The sequence below is a fragment of the Manis pentadactyla genome, chromosome 6, assembly GCF_030020395.1.
Source record: "Manis pentadactyla isolate mManPen7 chromosome 6, mManPen7.hap1, whole genome shotgun sequence".
Taxonomy (NCBI): Eukaryota; Metazoa; Chordata; class Mammalia; order Pholidota; family Manidae; genus Manis; species Manis pentadactyla.
The window spans coordinates 41,022,192-41,049,643 of NC_080024.1; the positions used below are offsets into that span (position 1 = coordinate 41,022,192).

The following is a 27,452-nucleotide window of genomic DNA, read 5'->3' on the forward strand; positions in this document are numbered from 1 at the left end:
TGTGTGCTTAACTCTGGACCTCTTCAGTTGCAACATTCGATCAATTGCCAGCTCTTAGCAGTCTCCTGACACTCAGTCTGCCTTCCCCTCTGTCTCTAACCCAGTCCCACATGGCTTCATACCTAGATGAAAACCTTTCTCCATCACAGCTTTAAACCAAGCAAACAAGCCCTCTGCTCTAACCAATCAGCCTCCTCGGGTCTTTTCTTGTCTCACATTTTCCTGCCTCTGCCTTGGCTCTAGCTTTTCACCCTCCTCCTCATCAGCCTCTGGTGGTCATCAATTCCAACTTTAAGAAGGTTACCCTCTCCAGAAACCAGAAATTTTTGCTGATTTCTACTTTCCACTCCCAGCTCAAATCACCTCTTTGCCTTGCATTCCTAGGTGTAGGGCTCACATTGTACATATTTCATGTGTTTCTCTTATACCCCTGAATATATTGTTAACCCTTGTGCCTGATGTCAGCTTTGCCATCTAGGATTTAGCACACTATCCCAAGGACGTTCGACTATACTTACTTGGTCTCCAACAGTCAAGGAATTCTCGTGCTGAGGAGCAGGTTATACTATCTATGGCCTTGCAATAAAATCCAGGAGTCAGTGTGTTCCTCCATCCTACCTCATTTACTTAAAGTCATTCATAGCCATGTCAAATGTTCTTGTTTTCATGCCCTTGAGTAGGAAATCCCCACGTGACCTAATGGTCATTCTGTGGTCATTGCCTCTGACTACACAGTTCATTAAGTTGATTCTTGAATGCCACATACTGACCAGGGATAGTGGTTATTATGGGCTAAATGTGTCCCTGACAAATTCATATGGTGGAGTCCTAACCCCCAGGACCTCAAAATGTGGCTGTATTTGGAGATAAGACTTTAAAGAGATAATTAAGGTAAAACAAGATTATATAGGTGGGCTTGAATCCAAGATGAAGAGATTACACCATACCAACTACATGAAAAGTCAACCTACTGAATGGGAGAAAATATTGCAAATCATGTCTGACAAGGGCTTTAACATCCAAAGTATATAAAAGCTCATACAATTCAATAGCAAAAAACAAACAAACTGATTTAAAATGGGCAGCATGTCAGGATAGACATCTTTCCAAAGAAGACTTACAGATGGCCAACACATGAAAAGATGCTCAACATCATTAATCATCGGGGAAATGCAAATTAAAACCACAATGAGGTATTACCTCACACCTACTAAATGGCTATTATTAAAAAGACGAGATAACAAGTGTTGGAGAGTATGTGGACATAAGGAAACCCTTGTGGAGTGTTGGTGGGAATGTAAATTGGTGCAGCCAGTATGGAAAACAGTATGAAGTTTCCTCAAAAATAAAAAATAGAAATACCATATGATCTAGCCATTCAATTTCTGGGTATTTAACCAAATAAAATGAAAACATTCACTTCAAATATATACATCCCCATGTTCATTGCAGCATTATCTACAATAGCTAAGATATGGAAACAACCTAAGTGTCCAAGGATGGATGAATGAATAAAGAAATTGTAGGTTATAGCTATAACAGAATATATTCAGCCATAAAAAAAGAATGAAATATTGCCAGTTATGACAATATGGATGAACCTTGAGGGCATAATGCTAAGTGAAATAAGACAAAGACAAATACTGTATGATCTCACTTATATGTAAAATTAAAACAGCAAAAACCAAGATTGTAGATATAGAGAACAGATTGGTGGTTGCCAGAGGCAGTAAGAATAGCGGTAGGAGAAATAAGTGAAGGGGGTCAAAAGATACAAACTATCAATAAAAAATAAATAAATCGGGGATATAACATACAGAATGGTGACTATGGCTAATATTACTGTATTGTATACTTGAAAGTTACTAAGAGAGTAGATCTTAAAAGTTTCATCACTAGAAAAAAAAATTTTTCTGCCTATGTAAGGTGATGGATGTTAACTAGATTTACTGTTGTGATAATTACACAATGTGTACAAATACTGAATTATGTGTACCCCTGAAACTAATATAATGTTATATGTCAATTATATCTCAATTTAAAAAAGGTTACAACAGACAACACAGACTCAGGGATGCCCATGTGAGGGCACAGTAGAAGGTGATCATCTGTAAGCCAAGGAGAGAGGCCTCAGAAGAAACTAAACCTGCTGGCACCTTGATCTTTGACTTGTAGCCTCCAGAAGTGTGAGAAAATAAACTTCTGTTGCATAAGGCATCCAGTCTGTGGGTGTTTGTCGTGGCAGCCCTAGCAAACTAATACAGTAGTCCTCCCCAGTCACTCCAAGTGACCCAAGACGGTGGCCTTTGTGATCATGTGATATTCATCACATTCTATCCAGGGAAAGAGACCCTCCCCAGTCACAGCACACCAGTCACCACAGGCTGACCACATACTTGCCAGGGAAAGTGACCCTCCCTGATGGCACATTTCACCCAAGAGGTGCAGAGGATGAGGGTGGAATTTCATACAGAGAGGAAGGCCCCAAATTCAAAACTCCTGCCATCGACATATGCTCCTTCTGAAGAGGAGCTTACCAGCTATTTTTGTATGGCCAGAAAAATTTGTGGCCAGGATAAAGGCAGCCAGACACAAAGGGGCACCAATAGCCTCCAAAGGAGCTTGGCTCAAACCTCCATTCTACAGGGGTACACATGTTGAATGGAGACAGCGTAGCCCAAACAGAGGTAGGAGGGCTGAGTGTAGTCAGATGGATAAGTTACGGTGCATTTATCCATGATGCCTACAGCACATCCCAATTTTGAAAGCATTTGGGGACTACAGTGATCTTGCATCCTTTGGCTCTCTTAAAGCAAAGCCTGTTAGCAGAAGTAATTGGGGAAAGTCTTCCCTTATAAGAGTTATGACTCAGACTGGTAAATGTGACTCCCTCAGAGGTGACACAATTCTATTCTCCAAAGCACCCATGATTGACTGGATCTAGATTGCAAATCAAGCTACTCACCCTAAACTTCTAAAACTGCCCAAAAGAAATGTCATGCAGGCTATGTATGTCATTTTAAATTTAGTAGTCACAGCTAAGAATAAAAACAGATTATATTAATTTTAATAATATATTTTACTCAACCCAATATATCCAAAATACAGTCATTTCAACATGTAATCAAAGGGAAAATTATTAATAAGGTATTTTATATTCTTTTTTATTCATATTGTCTTAAATGTGGTATATTTTACATTTATAACATATCCCAATTCAGATGCTAACTTTTCATTGAAAACACTTGATTTGTATTTAGATCATAAAAAATTTACCTTTGAAAAAAGATTCAAATCCCTACATTATTTCAAACATAAAAGTTTTCAATAACTGAATACTGTATTCATTTCTTAAATTTAATTAAAGTAAAATAAAATTCAAATTAAGTTCTGCCAGCTACATTTCAAGCACTCCATAAAAAACACATGGTTGGTGCATTTTGTATTCACAGGTCCAGAGGGCTAGAAACATGTCTTCTAATGGCTTCTAAGCCTCAAATTGTTTAATGCAGTACTCATAACAATGTAGGTTCTCAATAAATCATAGCAGTTTGGGACTTCAAATATCTGTAAGGTTCAGTAGCCCATTTTCCTGTTTCAGAAAGGAGAAAACCTAGAATGAGATAAGATAAGGGGCTTGCAGAAGATCACACAACTGAACTAAATTGTTCACATCTGGGCAAGAATTTTGGTCTCCTGATTCTTAATTCCAAGGTCTTTCCACCTCATTACATCAGACATACTTCACAAAAACATCATCTTAAGTTTTTTCTGAATAATCATTTAAATGGTATGGGCAAAGGAAGACACATTACATCCCGGTTGCCTTTGCATACCCTGATAAAGACAGCACATTCTAGAATACTTCAGGCCTCCTTCCACTGTGGTTTGGGGTCTAGGTAGTTAAATCTATCAGCACCTTTACCTTGGCCTGTCACTTCTCTCTCTTCTTGGAGCCGCCCCATTGCACATCCATCTCACCTGCCCCCAGAACATCCGGCCACATTTTTCTGTCTTCATCTGTCCCCTCCCAGCTGGTTACCACAATTTGTTTAAGGTTGTGCTTCTGAGAATGCTTTATATTTGCAAATCAAAGTATTCAGTAGAAACTTCAGCAAAGTTGCAGAAGAGCCGCTACCCTCCAGCTACAAAGCGAGCTAAGGTCCTACCTTATGAGAGTTGTAGCGAGAGAGATTTGTGTGTGGTTAACTGTGTGTGGCATCAGACAGACGTGCATTCAAGTCCCAGGTCTGCCCATTTCTAGTTGTGTGACTTTGGGCAATCCTTGATTTCCTCATCTGTAAAATGACAACAATTAATAATAGCAACGTCTGTGAGATTTAAATGTGATAAGGCATACAGAGCACAGTGCCTGACAAAAGTAAGCCCTCAGTTCATACAGGCTGTTGTTATTGTCCAGTGGTCAGCAGGCTCCCTGAGGAGGAAATGCTTCAGACATAGTAGGTCCTAAGTAAGTATTTGTCAAGTGACTTTACTAATGATTTCCCCCAACTCTTAATGTTTGATGTTAAGAGATGTCATTGGGAAAAGATATGGTTAAGTCACCAATAAGATAAAGGGGAGAGAGAGGTGGCTGCTTCCTCCTTTAGAATCTACCCGATGGAGGCTACCGAAATGCAGCTGTACTGTCCAGGACTGTTTGGAATAAAGAACTTAGAGTCACTGGTATTTAAGGGAAGCATATATTAAACAGAACAAAGAAATCAATATAAGATATAAAATTGTCATTTACTTGATTTGAGGAGGTAAATCTCTAGCAGTTCTCCCCAGTAAATATCCTCCCTTTTCACTTTCTTAACAAACTTCCTCTACTAACCACATATTCCATGAATCATGACCTGGTGTCATATTTCCTAAGACCATATGGCATGTAAGAAACAGTAAAGCTTCTAAAAGTAAAGGAACTGTTCACTGAGTCTTCCTACAACTGAAAGTAACAGATATAGATAAAGCAGAGCTAACTTTGAACCCCTACCAACTCCCTTGTTGGAGGTAATCTTTGCTTCAGCTGACTTAAGGTGACAGTAACAGCATTGAGAAAGCCAATTTTTCCCACTAGCTAAGTGCTTTCATGGCATGAAAGTGTTGGTAATGTGGGACATGGTAATATTAATGATTATCATAATATCCCTGACTGTGAGAATATTCACAGCATCCTTGAATCTTTTCAGATGTTAGCCTTACCTTTAGATTTATAGAGAAGCATTTCATAGCTTTATTTTTACAGAAAGAGATACATGTATAGAGCTGTTCAGAAACATGAAAGGGCACAGATTATGAGAGTGAGTCTGTAATTTACTAGCTGTGAGAACTTAAGCTGGTTGTAATATCACATGGAGCATGCCTCTGTTTTTTCATCTGTAAAATGGAAATAATAATATACTTACCCATAAGGTACATAGTAACAATAGCTCATAAATACTGATCCTGGCACTGTTCTAAATGTGCTGTTATTTTTTTTCTAACTCATGTAATCCTCACACTCCTATGAACAAAGTGCTACATTTTCCTCCTTTCAAGATAAGAAAACTAAGGGACATGGGAGTCATACACTTCCCCAGAATTACCTGAGTTATTGAGTTATTAGTGGATTAGTAACTGTGTAGCCAAGATTCAAACTCACCCTCCACTACACAGTCTTGTAGCTGTGAACAATGGGCCCAGGTTCTTGGGTATTTAATCCACCGTAGTCCCTGGAGTCGCTGCTCTTTTCATTCTTTTGTTTACTCTCACACTTATCATTCCCACATTTCTTTATTGTTGAAATAACTTTACAAATATGTAACAAATGAAAGATTCAGAAGGAGGCTAGAATGATCCATGTGACAATGGATTGGAGTTAGAGACATTGGTATGAACCAATGTTTAGGTTAACATAGACACAGATGTTTATGTACAGAAATCTTTATATATTTCTGAAATATTACATACACATATCTCCTTGCTCTGCCAGCTGAGAGCATGTAGAAGCAATGACATCCAGGAGCAATAAGCACACCTACTTCTAATGCCATTCTCCAGTTAAAGGAGCCAAACTCCTTGGAGAAATTGATGCTTCTAGAACTGGGGCAGAAGCATACAGAAGGGCCAGGAACACTGTGTAGGCACAGAAAGAAAGAAGTGCAAAGAAACAAAACCACCACACAATGGTGGGGTAGGTCCATGGGACCCAGGAGCCAACTGAAAGAGCTCCCAATGGCCAAAACTGGGACAATCTGAGCAACACAATAAATAAATTAAGTGGTATTGGATTATAACTCAGAAAGTATAAAATAAATATCTGCTAATAAATACTGATACAAATGATTGAATAAATGGGAAGGCATAGACAAACCTTCCATGTAGAAGAGTTTATATACATAAACTACATAATTATCTACATAATTTATGTAGATACTCCACCATCAAGCTGTGTATAACTCCCCACTCCTAAGTGTAGGCTGCATAATGACTTTCTTCCAAAGAGCCCAATATGGAAAGGGAGAAAAAAAAAGAGTAACTTTACAGTGCAAACACCTGATAAATAGTATCTCAATCCAGGTGATCAAAGTTAACAACAATAATTATGTGATGTTGGTAATATGTACCTTTAATATGATGTAATGAGGATGACACTTGCCTCTGTTGTCTTTGTCCTCAAAAACCCATAACCCCAGTTTAACCATGAGAAAAGCATCACACAAATCCCAGTTGTGGGACAGCCTACAAAATACCTGACTTGTACCCCGCAAGACTGTCAAGATCATCAAAAGCAAGTGAGGTCTGAGGAACTGTCATAACCAAGTGGAGCCTAAATGTGATGTGGTTCCCGAATGGGATCCTGGGACAGGAAAATGACATTGAACAAGAACTAAGGAGTTCTGAATAAAGTATGAATTTTAGTTAACAATAGTAACATCAATTCATTAATTGTGACAAATATACCCTACTAATGTAAGACACTAATAGGGGAAACTCATTGTGGAGTACTCTCTGTATTATCTTTGCAATAATTTTGTAAATCTAAAACAAAAATAAAAATATTCTTAAAAAAAAAACGAATAAGTCCATCATTGATAAAAATATACAAATTCAGAGTGTCTTGCCAATGGGTTTCAGGCCTGGGCAAGTTGACTATAGATTCAATGTGACCAAAGAAATGACGGTAGAATGTTCTTGGGGTGAAAGGCTTATACCCAAATTCTTTTCCTCGGTGGCAGGTCAATCACTAAAATCCTGTTCAGAGCGAGTCTGCATGCAGCAAGCCAGTCTCTGCCTCTGGACCTCTTTACCCGCCCAGTCGTCCTCTGGGCCTCTCTGCTCTTGGAGCTGCCACCACCCCAGGCTCTTGCTCTGCTCTCCTGCAGCCTTGCAGCCATGCCAACGTGTCAAGCAGAGCACTGGGCAGGGCTCTTTATATAGTCAATAACGACACATTGCCCACAAGTGTGCAGTGAGCTAGCCAACCAGGGGCAGGTGAGAATTCTGGCCACAGGAACCTTCATTTAATCCACAAGAGAACCTTAAAATCAGAAATCAGAGCTGGAAAAAACCTTTGAGATTAAAGGAGAGGATGAAACGCCACAAACTAACCAAAATACAGTCCTGCCGTTATTTTTGCAGCCTGTTCAAAATACCTTTATATTAGTAATTTGATGCAGGCTCATCCTATCAATCTCCAAGCAAAATTTCTAAATCTTAGATAAAAATATACGTGACAGGAATGCAGAAAGAGATCCAAAGATTGTGTGTTTCAATATAATATATTTTATCTAATTCCAATCACACAAAGCAAAGTTTCACCTAGCAATTCTCAAACTGTGGTAGGGAGACCCCAACATGTTTTCAGGAATCCCCAAAGTCGAAATATTTTCATAACAATACTAAGATATTTACCCTTTTCACTCTTTTCTCTCACAAGTGTTTGAGTCAGTTTTCCAGAGTCTACAGAATATGTGGTATTATGAGTGTTTAATGTAGAGGCAGATGTGAGAATCCAAATACTTTTTCTATTAAGCCAGAAATTAGAGATATTGCAAAAATGTTAAACAATGCCACTCTTGTCATTCTTTACTTTTGTTTTAATATAGCTATTTTTCATGAAACACCTTATTTCTGTTAACATGCAATTGTTGCTATTGTTAGCATGTAATTGTTATTTTAAGTGAATTAATACATATTCTTAAATTTTCTTTTAATTTCTAATATGGTCACTATTGATAGATATAACCTACATAAACAAAAACCCTTTGAGGTCCTTAGTAATTTTTGAGTATAGAAAGATTGAGAACCATAGTTCTCATTATAGTGACCAGTTTGTTCTTTCAACTTTGGGACATTTGTCCCTCTATGATCACTTTATATGTTAATCCCTCCAGTGTTTGAGAATTCCTCATCTGTGGAGTCTATGGAAGCGAAAACGCCAAATCCTCACCTTCCCAGCCTCCCTTGCAGCCAGGACAGGAGCAGTTACCACAGGTTCTGTCAACCACCTGTATGCACTTGAGCCTTACAAACTGCAGCATGTGAGGCTGGGGCCAGGATCAACTTCGTGTGGGAAGCAGAAGTGGCAGGAAGATCAGGTCCTTGAAGCAGTAGGTATAGTGGCACCTCCTTTGCCCACTGTTAGTGGTGCTGACAGCACAAATCATAGTGCAGAATCTTTTGTTTCAGCAATAGTGCTGTCTTCACCAGAACAATCCACAGACGTGACTTTGTGCATATTTCCTGGTTGTCTTGTCCTGACCCTGGTTCTCCAGCCCCGATCTCTGTACTATGAGCTACCCAGTATCTTTTAAATACATTCCTTTTCAGCCTCAATCATCCAGGCATATTTAATTGTTTGCCATTAACAGCTCTGATTGATCCTACCCAAAATTGGTTTCTCATGTAACTCCTGGAGTTATACATCTTGACTTGTAACATCAGCCTTTCTGAAATTCCACAAATAAATCATAGTTAACTCAAGGAAAGCAAAAGCAAAATGAACTTACCTTTTGCCTTATCTGCTGTAAGAAACATGCAACTACATAAATAAATTTAAATGTTTAGCATTTTGAAGGATAAAAAAAATGTTGACCTTCTATTCTACTCTAGCTATAAAATTTTACCTAAATTTTGAAATTTTGGTCCAACTTTCAACCAGCAGAGTGTAAGATTTTCATTGTGTTACTTCCCAGTTATGCAATTTCTGTAAAACAGGCAAGAGGCTCTGAAGAGAATGCCTGATGACGCCATGCCATGTGCTTAGTTCGTTATGAATCATTTCAAGGACTTCCAGCCATACTGAGCCAATCGAAACAGAAATGTTCTAATGCATTTGAGAGTATCTTGTTTTATAGAGTGCTTAAGAAAGGCACAAAAAGCACACTAGATTTCAAATGTACCAAATTATCCAGAAACGATTTTGGAACTGGTTCCTATTAGGTTACTTTTTGTTATTCTTTAATGTGATATATAAAAATATAATACTTTGCTGTTTGAGCTCCTACAGGCTGGAATGGTTCTGCCTTCCACAATTCTGCAAGCAAATATCAAAAGATTTTTATTCTGGTCACCTTCTTGCTAGACTTCAAAGGTGAAAAGTATGTGGGCCAGTTTGGCCTTTCAGATCTTCCATTTACATGCTAGCTCAGATTTTTAGGGTCTTCAATTAATTTTGACTAGAAAAAGCATCTTCTATAATTGAAATGCTACCTCAGATTAAGGATCCTTTGAAGTAGTGTCTTGAAAGAATTTAGGGAAAAAACATGTAAGAGAAGCAACCCGTTCCTTTTTTCCTCTCATGCTCTTTGACTGTGCTGGTTTGAATTCAGGGATTCCTGGATTTGGAGTCTGATATTTCCACTCTCAACTTCTCAGAGGAAAGGTTTGTTTATAGAAGAAGTCAACAGAAAAGCATCAATCAGCCCACTCCACCTTGAGAGCAGATCGAGAAATCAAAACCCAGGCACATGTAATGACCAATGATAATGTATTTTTTGCAAGCTTAAATCAATGGTGCGTCTTTTAAAATATGAGGTTTTTGAGGACTTTGCAGATGATTATCTTGGTGTGCTTGAGAGAAGCTGCACAGACAAAACCACGTGTCTTTATTTCTTCCTGTCTCTCACCCAGGATATTTGTCTTTTTTCTCTCTACTTGCAAAGAACAGGAAATTGCAGAAATAGAGATTTGATCAGTTCCCATTATTTCAATGAGCCTTCCTCAGTTTAACCTAGGCTAACATCAAATTTATATTTGCCTAAATAAATTACACAACTTATCAGAATAGGCTAGTTTTGTGGGGTTCCTAATTATCTTTTAATCTTCCGGGCCTCAAGTTCTTCTCACTGTTAAGTCTCTAAGGAGGTTGCTCTTCCAAAGTAAAAATAGGCTGTACCTTTGAGACACTTTCCATTACTTATTGACCTAGAAAAGTCTCCTTCTAGTTCCTCAGTCCTAAGCAGATCTAAAAAGCTTCTAGGTCAGCCATGTTGGCTGAATGTGGTACAAGATACATGAATGGTAACAACACATCAAGTCTATACAGCATTTTAGAATTCATATAGAGTTTTCAGATGCATATTTTCTCTGAGCCTCAATAATCCTGAAATGATGGTAACCAAGGTTAGAATTACCACATTTTACAAATGAGAAGAGAGACACTAAGAGTTACTTTCCCAACTGAGGTCAGGGCTCAGTCTAGAAGATTGTAGACACTTCTGGGCTACCCCTGAGAGACAGGACTCTCCAGAGAGAAAAATGTATCCTCTTTCCCACCCTCATCCTTTCTCTGAAATGTAGGAGACCCTACAACAGAGCAGGGTCAGAGGCACAGAGACCTCCCGCAGAGGAGTAAATAAGGCCTTGTCAAAGCCAGTCCATGTTTTGACACCAGAATAGGGCTCCTTTAGGTAAGGAAGTTCCCACCTCATGTAGGAGGTCTGATATCAAACACCTGTGACCACAGCCATCATATTTTGAGCACTTTCTATATGCCAGACATAGTGTTTCATACACTGCAGAATGTGGTAGTTAGGACTGCTGGGTTGAAAATAACAGAATCCAACCTGATTATTAGTAATGATTAATTTATTTAAAAGATAGTTCTTTATTCTGAGATTGCCCTTCTCTTCAAGTCAGTGTTAAAATTTATTCCATTTCATATAATAATGTTAAGAGTGGGTGATAACTGCTAACTGCTGTAAGTAAATGTTCCTTTTAGCCACATTTAAGCTCACAGCACTAAGCCATTCTCCTTTCCCCACACCCAAATTTTTTCTTTTGGGTTGTGCATGGGGCTGGGTTTTATTGCTACATGACACTGAGGTGGGAAAGCCACTGCTTCATACCATTATCTAAATCATGGGCACTTTCATCCTTTTATTCAAGAAGAGCTCTCAGATTCTCATCAACATCTAATTTATTAATGTAGCAAGAATGTTAGCTGAGCTTGTGTGAACAGTTTTACATTATTATTAACTGAAGTCCATACTTTATTCCAATTTCCTTAGTATCTGCCTGATGTCCTTTTTTAAATTCTGTGGTCCTACCTACACACCATTTAGTGAGTTGTCTCATTAAGCTCCTCTGGGCTGTGACCATTTCTCTGCTTCTCAGATTTAACTTGGATTTGATGATCTGGGTAGTTTTGAGGAGTACAGGCCATGTATTTTGTAGAATGCTCCTATGTTGAAATTTGCCTGATGGTTGAACTGGGGTTACATATTTTGGGAGGAAGACCACAGAGGTAAAGTGTCATTTTTATCACATCATATCAAGGGAACATAATATCCACATATTTATGACTATTGATATTGACCTTGATCACCTGGCTGAGGTAGTGTTTTTCAGGTTTCCTAACTGTATTACTCTTCTCTCCTTCTCACCTCCATTCTGTGCTGTGCTTTTTGGAAGGAAGTCACTGTGGACATCTTACATTTAAGGGTGGAGTATCTAAGTAATTACTTGGAATTCTTCTGCACAGATTTGACTCTTCATTCATTAATTATTCAATCATTTATTTATCAGCATGGACTAGTGGATATTTATTTTATATTTTGTGTGATATTTGATACTACTTTATTTATTTTGTTTTTCAAATTGTTCATGCCCTGACCACTGGAGCTCTTTCAGTTGACTCCTGTATCCCATATTCTGAACTTTGGGGCTTTCTTTTTTGTAAGTTCTTCCTGACTTTCTAGCACTATAAGATGCTCCAGGATTACCTTGTATATTTCCTAGAATCTGTCATTTCTCCAAGGAATAGGGCTAATTTTTGAAACATGATTTTATATCTTTTTTTATTGAAGTATGGTTGATATACAGTCTTAAATTGGTTTCAAGTATACCACACAGTGGTTCAACACTTACCCATATTATTTAAATCCTCACCCCTACTAGTACTGTCAATGTAAGAAGTCACAGAATCATTGGCTATATTTTCCATGCTGTACTACCATCCCTGTGACCAACTTACACTGTGATTGTGAATGTGCTCCTTTATTCCCCTCATGACTCACCACCAAAAGAACAAATAACCCGATTAAAAAATGGGTGGAGGACCTGAACAGGCATTTTTCCAAAGAAGAAATACAGATGGCCAACAGACGTATGAAGAGATGCTCCACATCATTAATGATTTTATATCTTAACTAAGGGCCTTAGTTTGGGACAGATCAGAGTCAGCTAGAAAACATTAGTTTACTGACATGTATGTGTAAACCATCACCACATCCAAATTGTGTGGCTGGTTAGAAAAGGCCCATACATAAACTCCAGCCACAGAGCTATTGGTATTCCTGCTTGGTTCCAACATTCAGACAGCCTGTTATCTTAATTCTGCCTTAAACATCGTTATGAGTGATATAACAGACAGGTTAATTGCAGATGAGAGAAAACAAATCTGAGCAGTTTAGCTCCACATCATCAGTGGTAGCGTATGAGGGAAACACTCTGATGATACAGACATTGCTTTTCAAACACTGAGTGTATACCCAGAGTACATAATGGAACAGGCAAAATCAAAGTGGTTATCTTCTTGGATTACCAAATTTCTTTAACATTTGGGGGAGTGGGGACTAGTTGTTATTAAAACTAATGGGGGAAATTCCTGTTTTCAAATTAAAATCAAGTTATGTGACACATGAAAGTTTTACATAAAAGCAAATGAAACATACAAATAATTTTGTATTGGAAGGACCAGCTTCAAGCTACATTTCCATATTTGGAGGGTCTCTTATCACCATTGGTGATTTGATGCAACATTTAAGAAATGTTGACATGTTTTCCTAATTGAAACTGTGGTGATAGTAAATTATCACTAACTGGGCAATAGTTCTTTAGCTAACAGTTAATAATGATGTGTTTAGTTGTTTTGTTCTGCGAAGCCAATCATTCAGGAATAAAATTGGCTCTCAGAGAAAAAAGCATGGCCCCTCTCTGTTCTCCCCCACTCGGGCCCAAAGAAGGAATAGGGGCCTGGACTGGTCAGCTTCAGGAACCAAGACTTGGGCCTTGCTCTCCTTTGGGATTTCATCATTTGAGATTTCTCTTCCATTTCCAGGCCAGGCAGATAGAAGATAAAGGGAGCTCCCAGCCTCAGTCAGGTCTGCCACCTAGTTTCTGGGCTTTCCCATTTTTGTGGACCCATCAGTAGTACTGATTCCATTCAAGGGCTCCTCTGCCCTGATAAGTGGGCCATCTGGACCAGCTCCCAATTCATATATTGTACATCTAGATTCATATATAAACATATTCTTTTACTTTTCTTTATTGGCTGTTGTTCTCTTCTTGGAACTCCCATCTAAGTAGGATATAAAAGAACAAGCTCTAAGTGTGGATTTAGGAAGAAACAGGTGTAGGGAGCTTCTTTTGGTCTCTCAGAACTGACTTTTACCGCAAAAGATGTCCATCGTGTGTTCTAATCCAACTCAAAGGAGACTGACTGCATTGGACACTGGGCCAAAAGCCTCACAGTAATAAAAAGTAGGTCTTGACCTTGGCCTAGGAATTTGGGGGTAGAGGCAGGGAGCAGGATGGACTGATAATGCCATGACATGGTTTAAGAATTTGGACTTGGGGTCCATTTTCCAATGCCATTGAATACCAGCTAGAAGTGAATTAGTACCCTACCCAAGTATTTTGTGTAGCAAGTGGTAATATTTCATAACACTGTTATAAATTGTCAAAGAAAGATGTATTATTTCAGTGACTTATGCTTCAGGAAATTGTGTGCTTTCCCTTTCTAAATGAACAATCAGTGGCTAAAAATATCTGGAGAGGCTCTGTACTAATGGGGCAAATAAAATGTGTGAAGCTAATTTCTGTCAGTGTAAACATTATATCTCTATCAGACATTCTCATTTCAAATTACTGTTGTGATTCCAAAGTTTACTTTGGTTGGCAAATGGAGTACTAGGCAACCTAGTAAGTTTAGAAAGAAGTATCTGTTTAGAAGAAAAAAAGCCACTAATAGGTAAACATTTTTGATCAAGAAAAAGAGGAAACTATGAAGAAAACCCTTTTCCATTCTTTTATAAAGAGGTTAACTGCTTTCTGCTTAAAGGATAGAAAAAAGAAAAAAAAACACCAAGAGAGTTCCTGGGGGTGATTATCAGGATGCTGGAATTGTGCAGAGTTAAAAATTCACTAATGAAGTGGATTTCAGGTTTTATTAAAAGAATAAAATGAAGAAACATTTGTAATAAAAGCACACTGAAGCCAAAGGTTATAGAGGGAATTAACGACACAAAAACCAGAAAGTCAGTGTCGCGGATGCTGCCTCTTGTTCTTCCCTTTCAATAACAATGTCAAACTTTAGTCACTTATAGAGGCTATCTGATTTAACTGCTCTCCTGTGATATATGAAATGCATTTCTAGTCTAAAATACAGAATAAATAGCTTAACACACATCTGTTCCATGAAATTTTGACAGGAATCTTTAACTCATATGTATTATCACAAGTTGGTTTTCAGAACAATACTGGTAAGCACAGATCATTTTCAAGTACATCCTTTAGTGATCGTCAGCCCTCCTGTTTGCCTTTCTCCTGTCCTGATCTCTTTCTATTAACTGTGATGTCTTAGTAATATTTTATTTACTTGGTCAATTCATTTACACTACCAATCAAGCATGAAAGATAATGTTATTGATTAAATGGAAAGTTCCAAATTGGTTAATATGCAAGGCAAATTCAGCCTATTGACATAGTTGCTTTATCCACCTGGTATTAAAAAATCTAGAAATATCACATAAAATTTAGATTTCTGGGTTTCTCTTGATAAATCAGAAGATCTTTCAACACTGGACCTGAATTTTATGACATGAATCTGCCAAAACAAAATATTAGAATGTCCCCTTTAGGTAAACCCCACTTCTTTCTGTTGCTTATACTCAGACAGTTTCACTCACTAAACACCTACTCAGTCCCGGAGGCTTTTGAATTTGATTGCTGTGGGTGGTAGTGGTGGTGGTGGTGTGCATATGTGTTTATGAAATCAGCATTCAACTAAGATAGCTCAACAGTCTCAACCCATGTGAGTTAAGAGAGATTATAATCTATGTTAATTCATTTCTTCAACATTATTTGGTGGCCTATCAAATAGTAAAATGTTGTTTTAGGGATAAGCAAAATAGATTCCTAATTATAAATATCATGACAGGACTTCTTATATCCACAAAGCTGCATACTAATCCCATGAGTACTTTAACCCTATTTTGTTATCTTCTGGCTTGAGTTTTCTCTTCTTCAAATGTATCACAGAAGTCACAATGCATTTTTTAAAGAAGATTTATTTTGGATTAAATGATATCATGATGCAACATGGTTTTAAACAAAAATAGAGATCAGTATGAAAATAAAACAAATTGTACACATTAAAATATCCTTCCCTAAAAGTAATTCAGAATCATAAAAAAATACAACACAAAAGTCAGGGATTCAGGTGAGGACAAGAATTCAGACTTTCCAGAAAACAAAAACTAGTCTACATTTCAGAGTCCCAGGCTCCATTTAATACCACCCACGAATCATTTCTAGAATGTCATAATCTGCATTGTTTGCTTTGAAAAAAAAGATGACATTTAAATATAAGGTGAAAAGAGAGCTGTATAAATTTAATGCCAATAGCAAATACCTCCCATTATTATTATCTACTAAAAGTCACAATGAATAAATATGAAGCTTCAATCAACTCAACAAAAATAGAAACATAGTGTAGTAGACACAATGGGTGGAGTTGATGAGAAGAAATGGAAAGTCTTAAAAAAATACACCACCTATGCTCTACTGAAATCTTAGAAATAAATATTTTTTACAGAGCCTTAATATTAAAAAGTAAGCATTGTTATAAAATTAGATTAATACTTTCAGTAAGAGGCAAGAGAGATGCATGTATTTTTATTTACTTTGGAATGCCTGCATCCCTATTATAAAAATGTGTAATCTTATTAACTTTCCAACATATTAACAGTTTCACATTGTACTTGTGATATATAAAGAAAAATAGGTTCTAATGACATCTTTTAGAGCATTAGGGTCCTAAAAGAACATTCAGTTCTGTGTGTGTTTCCTGGTTAATCCTTACAAGGTATTTCCTGAACCATTCTTTTTCACAGAAGGTGATAGTAACCAGAAGTTTACTGATGATTCATTTCCCTGCATCAGTAATAGCTGATTCAGTTTGAATCATACAACATACCTATCAAAACTCCTCAGGGTTGTAATATCTTAAAAGAAAATTGGATAAAAAGATATCACCTGCCCAAGGCCACTAGATGTAAAAATCACATATATAAATTTAATTTTCCTGTATTCCCCAGAAACAGTACAGCTAGGGCCTTCCAATTCTGGTGACCTGTTAGATCATGAAAGCCAAATAAAGTACTTTGCAGATTAAATCTAAGCAAATGTGTTTTCAGTCTTGATTAGCTTCCTGAAAAATTGGAAACACTGATTAGGTCTCCATTTGCAATTCAGTAACCTAATTCTTAGGTTTTTGCTTTCTAGATTAACAGGGAACATTTAAGTTACCATTAGATACCGTGAAGATGTCTCAAAAACTATTCTAATGTCAAAGAATGTCTGCTAAGAAACCAACTAAGCATAATAAATGTCATTACCCACTTTTTATTTTATGTACAAAGTTCAATGATAGTAGTAATAATTCTTAAGTTAAAAAAAATCCACAACATAATGTAATGCTAAAATGTTGAATCTCCTGATTAAGCTATGGTTAGCTTTAATACTTTAAGGCCAAATTTTGTTTTGCAATACAGAAAATGTTATCAACCTACTGAAGTCATAAAATGAGGGGATTTCCCACCAGGTGGATGATCAAGCCGTGCTCTCCTTAAGCAACAGTGGTCTCTTCCTCAAAGTCGAAAACCAACTGGAATATATATTTCTCCACTGACCAGCAAAGCCTAAAATGGTCCTTTTACCCTTGTTTCAGCCTTCCGTCTGCTACAGGCCCATCTTAACCGTCTCTGCACTCCTGGCCCAGTTGCTATGATAGGGTGGCACACATACTCTCATATCCTTTGTGCCAGCTTGTTGGAATGCAGTTACCCACTCCTGAATCTTGACAGTTGGTCAATAATTAGCCTTACATTCTTGGGTGGGGAGGGGCACAACTGCTGGGCTCCTCTTTTCCATTTTTTTGTTTTCTCAACCTTCTAGTGGACAGCAGTTGGCCTTAAGCCACAATTTACAAAGCTTTACTGTCTCTGGCATTCTTTTGCTTCCATGTTAGACAAACAAATCTATCAGGAAAGCACAACTGAACTAGAAAGGTAACAGGTTTTGTGAAATTAGAATGTGATTAAAAGTCACATTCATTTAGACTCAAATCAAATGGAAGTAAAGTGTCTAAGATCCAGAGTGTTTTCACCCATCAACTAAATCAGAAAGCAGGTAAGAGATAACAAAAAGGTCTGAAACTCAGACTCAGCTTGGACTTTAGGCCACATTCTTCATTTGTATTGCACTGTGCAGGGTTACAGATGTCTTTTAATGATAGTATAGCACCATTTCACCTGCCTTGGGAATTCCTGAAGAGGGCTAAATGGGAAAGACTTCTCAACTCTTTATTATTAGATGCCTGCCTGAGTTAGAAGTGGTCAAGTCATAAACACAATTTGTGAAGAAACTAAAAAACGAGATGAATGTGAAGACACAGAGAAAGAGAGAACCTGTAGAGGTTCCTTTATCCACATCACTGGAACTCAGCTATTAGGGTTTCTAGATCCATTCTTCTTCAAAATCAAAACATAAAATAAGGCTTATGATCAAAGTGGTTTTTTTTTCATTATCTTGCTTCCAAATAAAATATTTGAGGAGCCTAAACTACTATACTATATAAATCCACCAAAAGCAACCAAATTATGCATTGTTTTTAATTTCTCATAACAAGTAGTAAAATGCATATATTAAATCTATGGGAAATTTTTCCATGAATACACTAATTTCTTTAATGACTTTTCAAAAAGTATCACATTTTAAAAATGTTTGAGAAAGTAAGGGTTTGGGTAGGTGGAGCATGTTGCAAAATCACAGAAAGTGGAATATGCTGGTGAAAACAGTCTCCACATTGCTTGAGATGAAACCTAGAATTTTAACTATAAAGAACTGAAAGTGATCTCACAAGCCATCCAGGAAAATCAGCCTCAATCCAGATGGAACTTGATAACTTCTATTCCATGAAGTATATGAGGATCAAAAGAGATGATGCACCTGACAGCACTTTGAAACTAAAGCACTGTACAAACATATTGTACCATTACCATTAATTGTCTGAATGCAGTTTTACCATTTTTGGTTGTTTTGCAGGTGAAACTGATTTCCCTTCACTTATTACATAATTTATACTAAATTATAAACACAACATATGCTAGAAATTGTGACTGCACTTTGACCAACATCCATTTATTTTGTGCACAAGAAAAACGTTTTGATCCCTGAAGTGGGTTGGGCTCGAGGACTGGGATCTTTCACGCTGAAAACCAAAGGTTCTTATTAGTGCAGATGAGAGAACTGAGGGAAAACTACCAGACTTAATTTTGTCATTTCCTTGATAATTTGAAGATCCTTGAATTGCTCCTTCACAGTTCAGCTCCACACCTGCACACTTCAAACCCTGGTGTGTAACTGCACCCTGGACTTCAACACTTAACCAATATTACATGTCATTAGAACCAGCAGAAAGAGTGTTTATGTGATTTTTTTTTAAGCTACAGTATCTCCCACATATGAAAACTTCATTGGATTTCCTGGATGGAACAAGCTAGTATTGACTGTAGAGAATACCACACTTTATTAAAAATAAAATACTTTCTTAAACGTTGTTGTCTACTCCACTATACTGTGAGCTTCTTAAGGGCAGATTTTGGGTATTGTAAGTCCATCATCAAACATGGTGGCTGGCACAGAGCGAATGCCAACAGTGTGCCTCTTCTTATCTAAGAGACATTCTGTATATGTGTGTGATGTATGCCAATGTATTTTATGATGTATGATGTACGTTATAGTGTAAGACAGTATAGCATAAGCATCACTTACGAATTCTTTAAAGAAAACAAGACCATATACCCAAGCCATCTGGGTTCACAGTCCATAAGAAAATAGTTATGCATATTTCTATTTGTAGAGTTTAATTAAATGTCATGCAATACATATTTATGTATTATGTATTGCAATAATAACTATTAGACTTTTTGTTTTGCTAATGAAGAACAACAGATCAGTTATCATAGTATTGGGATATGCTAAGTACATCTTCAGTAATTCCCAATTTAGAGATGAGTATACTGTTATTTGAGAAAAAGAAACAACTAAAGAGATACATTTTATTTCAAACCCTTTTACCTAATAATGTGGAATATGGTAACAAAGGATCACAAACCAAAATGAAAGTTAACATGGTCTGTAAAAGTATTTTTGAAAGAGATGCAACCTTCTCTATCAGCTTCTTGGGGAATGCCAGCTCTAAAACATCTTATATACCATCAAAAAGGTGGTTTTTAAAAAAAGGATTTTACTTTTTTTTCTTTTAATGAAAAAAATACAAACAAGTACAAATAGTTTGCGGAATTAAATATATGCTTATATTCATTAGTGAATACAAACTAACATTTCCAGTTAATTTCTTACTCTTCTCTTTTTTTCTGGTCCAATTAAAAGTACACAGATAAATCTACCTTTCTTTTTTCCAGATTTTGGTAACCTTTTTTGGGTGGAGGGACCATTTCCTCACACTGTAGTACCTGCCTTAAGGGCAGGAATGCATTGTGAGTGGTATTCCTCTTGAAGGTACCAACAGCAAGCATAGCTAAACCAATAGGAGAGCAATCAGTTCTTACATCTAACGACAACCATACATATGACCTCTATAAAGTGTAAGCTTGCCAACATCCATAATAGGAATTCCAGGACTGCTTATGAGTGTAATTCTCAAAGAAGTATTCAGGCAATTCCTGTAAAGCTATAGGCTGGCAAACCAAATGTTAATCCAATGTTTTTATTACCCACAATTTAACTTCACTTTATTGAATGTCTGATTAGTTATGGCCACCAGTCAAGAAGCAAACGATGATGTAGAGTAACCCCTAAAGCAATAAAAACGAAGGACACCCTCTGATAAAACTAAGCAGAAATAACATTAGTGATGTCATGCAGTTTCTGATACCATAGAAAAATTTTTTCTTAATATTGATAAGAAAATTATGCATCAGTGAAAATGCAGGCTTAGAAATATAGTACTGAGAGTTTTGATTCGTGTGTCTCCACTGATGAGGGAAAACGGAATTCTTATTACTAAAGAGAGATGATCTCTTGGGTGTTGCTGATGGCTCCCTAACTGAGCTTAGTGTTTAATGATGCTGTACAAATAAAAAGCAGTTGGGGAAATACGAAATATCTGTATTAAATGCCATCCTGTAAAGTATTTGATGGATGGAAGAGAGTCTAATGCATTTTAAATAAATGCATATCATACTATCACACATAGTGAGTCTTACAAAATTATTACTGAGATGCACAGTCCTTGTAGTGGTAGACATGGCACTGTGAAGGAAGTTTGATTCAGAATCTATTTTCTATTATACTTGTCAAGTGATGGAGTTGCTGTAAGTCATATCATAATGTCCCTTCAACTTTTGTACATTCAGTGCAAAATATTTTGGGGAATTTTTTGTACCTTTATAAAAATAAAAGGTCCTTTTGTTCCCTTGAGAGTGCTTAAAAGGATACACACTAGCATGATGCCCGAATAAGCATGGAATATGAAAATGGGACAGGTGATACATATGGCATGATAGGTAGGTTCTTATATACATCTTAAAGAACATAAATATAATGAACTTATGAAAAATAAACATAACTGTGTATTTTTTCCTGATATGCTGTGATTAATTGCTAGTTATTTCAAAATTGTTTTCATGCATTATAAAGCATAAAATCTGTCATTAGCAATCATTGTGTGACAGTTTGTCTTCAGCCATAACTACACACATACTGTTTTGCATATACATTGTCACAGACCACCTTATTGCAAATCTCTAAGTTACCTCATATTGACTTGGTTTCATTTTCATTAGTGTCCCATGAAAGCTGAGACCTATGGTGCACACCATGCAGGCACTCATAAGCAAGAAAATGAATATTCTGTTTTAACTTAGGGCTTAAATGAATGTATTTTCAGTAAATATATTTGCTTTTATGTTTATTATTTAACTTGAGCTAATTTGGAGATGGGGCCAAGTGCTGCCAGTTTGGCTTGAACCATGTTCAAAGATAAGTTTCAAGATTCTCCTGAGTCCCTAAAAGTTACAGCAGAGCTGATCATGTACAGGTTCATCTTTGTCTTGGAACGTAACAAATGGGAAAAAGTTTGGCAGTCAAGAACTGTTGATTGAAAGACTGTTGGGTTGTTCCCTGGGCATCAAGCTCACCCAAATCCTTCCAAGAGGACTCATCACCACTATCCAGTCCCCAAATGTAACAGAGCATATGTTCCTGGAAAATAACAGCACTCGGCTTTACTCTAATGGAAGTGTACTCTTGAAACTTCCCATGTGAAGCCATTCTTGTAGAGGGCAGCTTCTAGCAGTGCCTGTCCATACAGAGCAGGGAATTGAGTTTCCGGTCATTCAAGTCCAAAGGTACTGGTCTCTTCAACTGCTGTCAAGAGTTTTTCATAAAGCATGGAGAAGGATGGGTATGGGGGGAGATCCAGACGGTTAAAACAAGTGTGAGCTCTGCAAACAGAAGATGCAGGACAAAGTTTAGAATGTGTTGAGTAAAATGAGATTGGGGTGTGTGTGTGTGTGTGTGTGTGTGTGTGTGTGTGTACACATGTGCTTGTCTTTCATATTCAAATTGGTTTGTTGCCAATTTTCACACTCCTTTTGAAAAAACTGAAAACAGACATAAAAAAATTCAGAATCGCATTTCTCTAAGGAAATTGGGGTATTTCAAAAGCATTTTCTTTATATTTTTCACAACCATTTAAATCTATATACCATACATATCCCTATTTGTTTAGTTGTCTAAGAATTACAAAGACAAGTTTGGTTTTTTATTTCTCTTTTGATATTAGCTTTTTTCTTTAAAGACATGAATATAAGCTCTTGCAAAGTAATTCCTTTTCAGAGTTGGCACTTGCCTACATGTTTCTCAGAATATCTACAGTTTCGCATTTTTTCATTTTGCTGGACAGGGAAGAGTACTGAGTGTCTCTGAAGACCTGCCTCATGACTTAGAGTCTTGGGAAATTCCCTGGCTGGACTTTCCTATCAAAGTCAGTAGAGCATTGTTACTTTTTTGAATCCTGTGCTATAATGTGTTTTCTCCTAATTCACAATGCAAAGTAATGGCCATTTAAATCACTACATTAAGTATTCTTCTTTAGAAGTATGTCCCCTTGTGCCAAGATAGGAAAAAAAATGCTTTCCTGTTATTTGCACTTGAGTCACAATAAAAAATAACAGTCTCCAAGTAGTAAATCTTATCAGGAAGCCAATCTGCATTTTTGACATGGAATAGGAAGCATTTTATTCTGAATGCACAACAGCTTGTTTGTGGGAGCTAAACAACTTGGTCTTAAAAAAAATACTCCTGTATAAATATGGAATTTTAGGAGCTATGATTAGTGATGGGCTATTTTTAAAAGTCACATGTTTAAATTTTTACTTGTATAAATCAGTTTAATGCTTATTAAATAAATACAAGTATATTCCTAGACACAGCGTAGCATAATGGGAGGAGCAGAGGTTTAGACTTGGGTATACATGGGTTTGAATTCCACCTCTAACAACTAGTTGTGTGATTTGCAGTGCATTATTAAAACTGAGACTCAATTTTCTCACCTGTAAAATTTGAATATTATAATTTGTCTCAGAAGGATATGAAAATCAAGTGAAATAACAGCAACATGCTTAATAAAATGCTTCACATGTAGTGTTTGACAAATAAGATATTGAGCTACATTTCATTACTATGAAAAATATTTATTCTAATTGCCTTCATTAAATTGCAAAAGATAATTATGACTCTTGGAAACTATGAGACAACAAAGAGATAATAAAGCACATATGTGGCCACATGGTTTATTACATCAGCAATGCCAAGAGGCACTATTATATTTTAAGAATAGCGGTTTTAGGAAGTAAAGATAATACTGGCTCAGGATTTTCCACTCTACTTATCACAAACTCTAGAATATCTTGGGGGGAGATCATCTAATTAGTCTTTGAAGCCAAGCACTTTTTTTTTAATGTAATAAACACTTTCAGGGTGGACTGCACTTAGTGTAATTCTTATTATACCTTCCTTACACTGGAACCTCAACTTGGGCCTCAAGGAAAAGGTTTTACTTAAAAAAATTGAACTAGCATACTAAAAGACAGTCCTAAAACTGGTTAAAAATCTATATTGTATGAAACACTGGGATAAAAATATTAAATGAAGAACTTTATCTCTGTTCTAGGGAGAGGGGAGGAAGAAGCAGAGGAGAGAAATACGGTTTGAATATAACTATATTTCAGATTTTCTTTTAGACATATAACATTCATTATCCCGTTAGACTAAAAGATGGAACTTCTTTTAAATGAAATGAAAATTTTTTCATTTCTTTTGTTATCAACAAGGCTAAGCATCTTTTCCCAAGTCAACTTACTCGTAACATTTCCTGTTTTGTGATCTATATGTTCATCTCCTTTGCCCTTTAACTTTTCTTTTAAAAATGTCCTTAAAGTGATAAAATATGCATCTCAAAAGTTACCATGTAAACAGTTAGAAGTGCACAGTTCTATAGCATCAGTACATTCATGTTGTTCTGCGACCATCATCACTACCCATCTCTAGAATCTTTTCATCTTTTCAAACAGAAATGCTATACCTATTGAACACTAACTCCCATCCTCTCCTGCCCCTGCAGGCACCATTCTATTTTTTTTTTTGTCTCTATGAATATGACTACTCTAGGTACTTCATATAAGTGGAATTGTGCAGTATTTATCCTTCATGTCTGGCTTATTTCACTTAGCATAACATTTTCCAGGTCCATGTTATAGAATGGGTCAGAATTTCCTTTCTTTTTAAAACTGAATAATATTACATTGTATATGTACAACATTTTGTTAATCCATTCATCCATTGATGAACGCTTGGGTTGTTTCCATCTTCTGGCTATTGTAAAAAATGCTGTTATGAACATTGGCATACAAATATCTGTTCAAGTCTCTGTTTTCAGTTCTTTTGTGTGTATTCCCAGAAGTGGAATTGCTGGATCATATGGTAATTCTGTTTTTAACTTTTTAAGGAACTGCTATACTGTTTCAATAGTGGCTGCACCATTTTACATTCCCACAAGCAGTGCACAAGGGTCCTCATTTTTCCATATCATCACCAATACTTGTTACTTTTTGTTTTCTTGTTTTGTTTTTATAATAGCCAGCCTAATGAATGTGAAGTCCATTTATCATTTAAAAGCTTTAGGATTTCTTGTTGATTTGTAAAAACACTACAAAATAGACATTAAATCTTCTATTACCTTCCACTACTCTCTTCCAGCCTCTTTTTTATTTAGTTATGCATTTTATTTACAGAGCAATATTAATCTGGTTAGTTATCATCCATTTCCAACACATTGCCTTTCTCTCTTCAGTGTGTTGCTATGATAAGAAACGTTGAAAAGATGACCTCTATTGTTTACACCTAATAGGCTTTTGTCTCTTTTTTTCTTTTGGTAGTGTTGATGTATCAAAGGGTGTGGTAGGCCAACTCTCCTTAAAAGAGTAACTAATAGTTGTAATCTTGAATAGAATATGTATGAATTCATTTTTGTGAATTGAATCATATTGGGTAAACTAAGAAAAAAAGTAATTCAAAGTGACCCATTCTCTAGGTAAGCAATAACCCCTAATTAATGTTTTATTTGCTTAGGACAGAACATGACTGTTGGTGTAATGCACGTGTCACACGCTTGTAAGCCTGTTCCTTCCCTCTTGACAACCAAATACTTTTTCTTAACTGAGGGTTAATTTTAGCTGATCAAGAGCTAACAAAATGGTCACAGACATGGGGAGGAGATTTCAAAAACAGTAACACTTGATATTCCCAGTTAGTGTCCTGCACATACTTAGATCGAATGTGGAATTTTAATTCCTTGTGGTGTGTGGTAGGCCAAATGCTACAGTGAGTCACCATGACCCATGTCTTTGTGTAATGCCCACCTCTTGAGTGTGAGTGCGACCAGTTACAGTGGAACTCACTTGTGACCAGTGGAAAATGGCAGAGGTGTAGGTATGCTGCAGCTGTAAACAAAGCCACTAATCAGTTGATTTTGAGTAAATCAAGAGGGTGATTATCTTGAGTGGGCTGGACCTAATTGGGTGAGATCTTTAAAAGAACATCTAGAGGTTAGAGCCTCTCACTGTTGCTGAATTTGAAGAATTAAGCTCCTATGAATTCTACAGCTGCAAGAAATGAATTCTGCCAATAAACTAAGGAAGCTTGGAAGTAGGTCCTTCCCCAGTTGAGCCTCCAGATGAGAATACAGTCCAGCTAAACCTTTGTTTCAGCCTTGTGAGACGCTGAGCAGAAGAGTCATGTAAGTCATGTCTATTCCTGATCCACAGAAACAGTGATATAATAGTTGTGCATTGTTCCAAGCTGCTACATTTGTGGTAATTTGTTATGCAGTAACAGAAAACCATTACAGATCTCCAGGTAGTAAGACAGTCCAAGAAAAGGTGGTAAGGGTGATAAATGTGATACAGCAGCATCACGCCTATCAAGATCAGGTAGCAGAGGAAAGCTGGAAGTAAATGGTGTCCTTGTTTTCCCAGGTTTCTGAGCAGAGAAACAGGAACTCTGCATTTTCCTTGTGTTTCTATAGTATCTCTGTAGATACTATATATCTTTTCCAGTAAATCCATAAGCCTTGGTATTCTTTTCTTTAATGATTCAGTTCTCAAGACAAAGGGAAGGACTAGAAAACCTTTTTTGATCCTCTTTACTCATAAGACGTAATCACCACTACTGATCCATAACCTAAGGCTACCTTAGATCAACTGCTTCCAAATTACCTCTGTGTAACATATGGCAACCATAATAGAATTTTCCATCTGAATAAACTGAACAGCTCCTCTGGAAAACATTTCATGAGAATGGAGGAAGTATAAATTGTGGATGGGGGGAATTGCAGAAAGATTAAATGGTTTTCCCAAGGTCAAAGCTGAGTCAGTGGCCAAATCAAGAATAGGATCTCAACCTCGGGCTCCTAGGGGAAGTCCAACATGAAGCTGAAAGCAGGGAGACTGATGTTCAACAGCTCTATTCATTCATTTTTAGAAGCCTGGGTGTTCATTTCATCCCACCCCTTACTGTGAACTGCTGGTCCTCAACATCCTACCAGATTACAAACATTTTGAGGATTGGGATTAGCAAAATAAAGCATCAAATTTGTTTAAAATGAATGACTCAATCATAATGTACAGTAGGTCTGGGGAAAATGGTCCAGATTGGGTCATTCCAGAAAACCCTGGGAGATACCAAGGGATTTTTAAGTGCTCAAATCATTTAGCTCTATCTCTGGCTCACCAGAAAGCAGAGATAATCAGAGGGATATGCTGGAGTGCCTCAGAATTACTTTTTACTTTTTACAATGGAGGCTTTTGGCTGCACCCCCTACTTCTAATTCAGAGGTTTGGGGTGGGTGGAGGGATCTTCATGTTAACAATCACTCCGAGTGAGTCTGATGCAGGTGGTCTCCACTACTGGAGAGACAGCAAGTGGATTAGAAATAAGATATCTACATTGGCTCTCTGCACCAGTGTTTTGTGTGCTTGCAAAAATTTCAAAACTCCTTATAAACAAGACAGCATTGCTAATAAGAAAATTGAGGAACAGTGTGGTTAAATAAATTGCCCAATATTTACCATCAACTTGCTGTGTGAGCCAAGAAAAGG

General features: G+C 36.9%; 1 protein-coding gene across 2 annotated transcripts in view; it reads right to left on the reverse strand.

The window, feature by feature from the left end:
* Positions 1-18,321: 18,321 nt before the first annotated feature.
* Positions 18,322-27,452, reverse strand: part of HECW2 (HECT, C2 and WW domain containing E3 ubiquitin protein ligase 2) — a 343,025-nt gene continuing 333,894 nt past the window's right edge. For both annotated transcript variants that reach the window (XM_057503729.1, XM_036927906.2), the window contains one exon: positions 18,322-22,238. In XM_057503729.1, the coding sequence (XP_057359712.1) occupies positions 22,127-22,238 (112 nt within the window). In that variant the 3' untranslated portion in view covers positions 18,322-22,126. The remainder of the gene's footprint in view (positions 22,239-27,452) is intronic.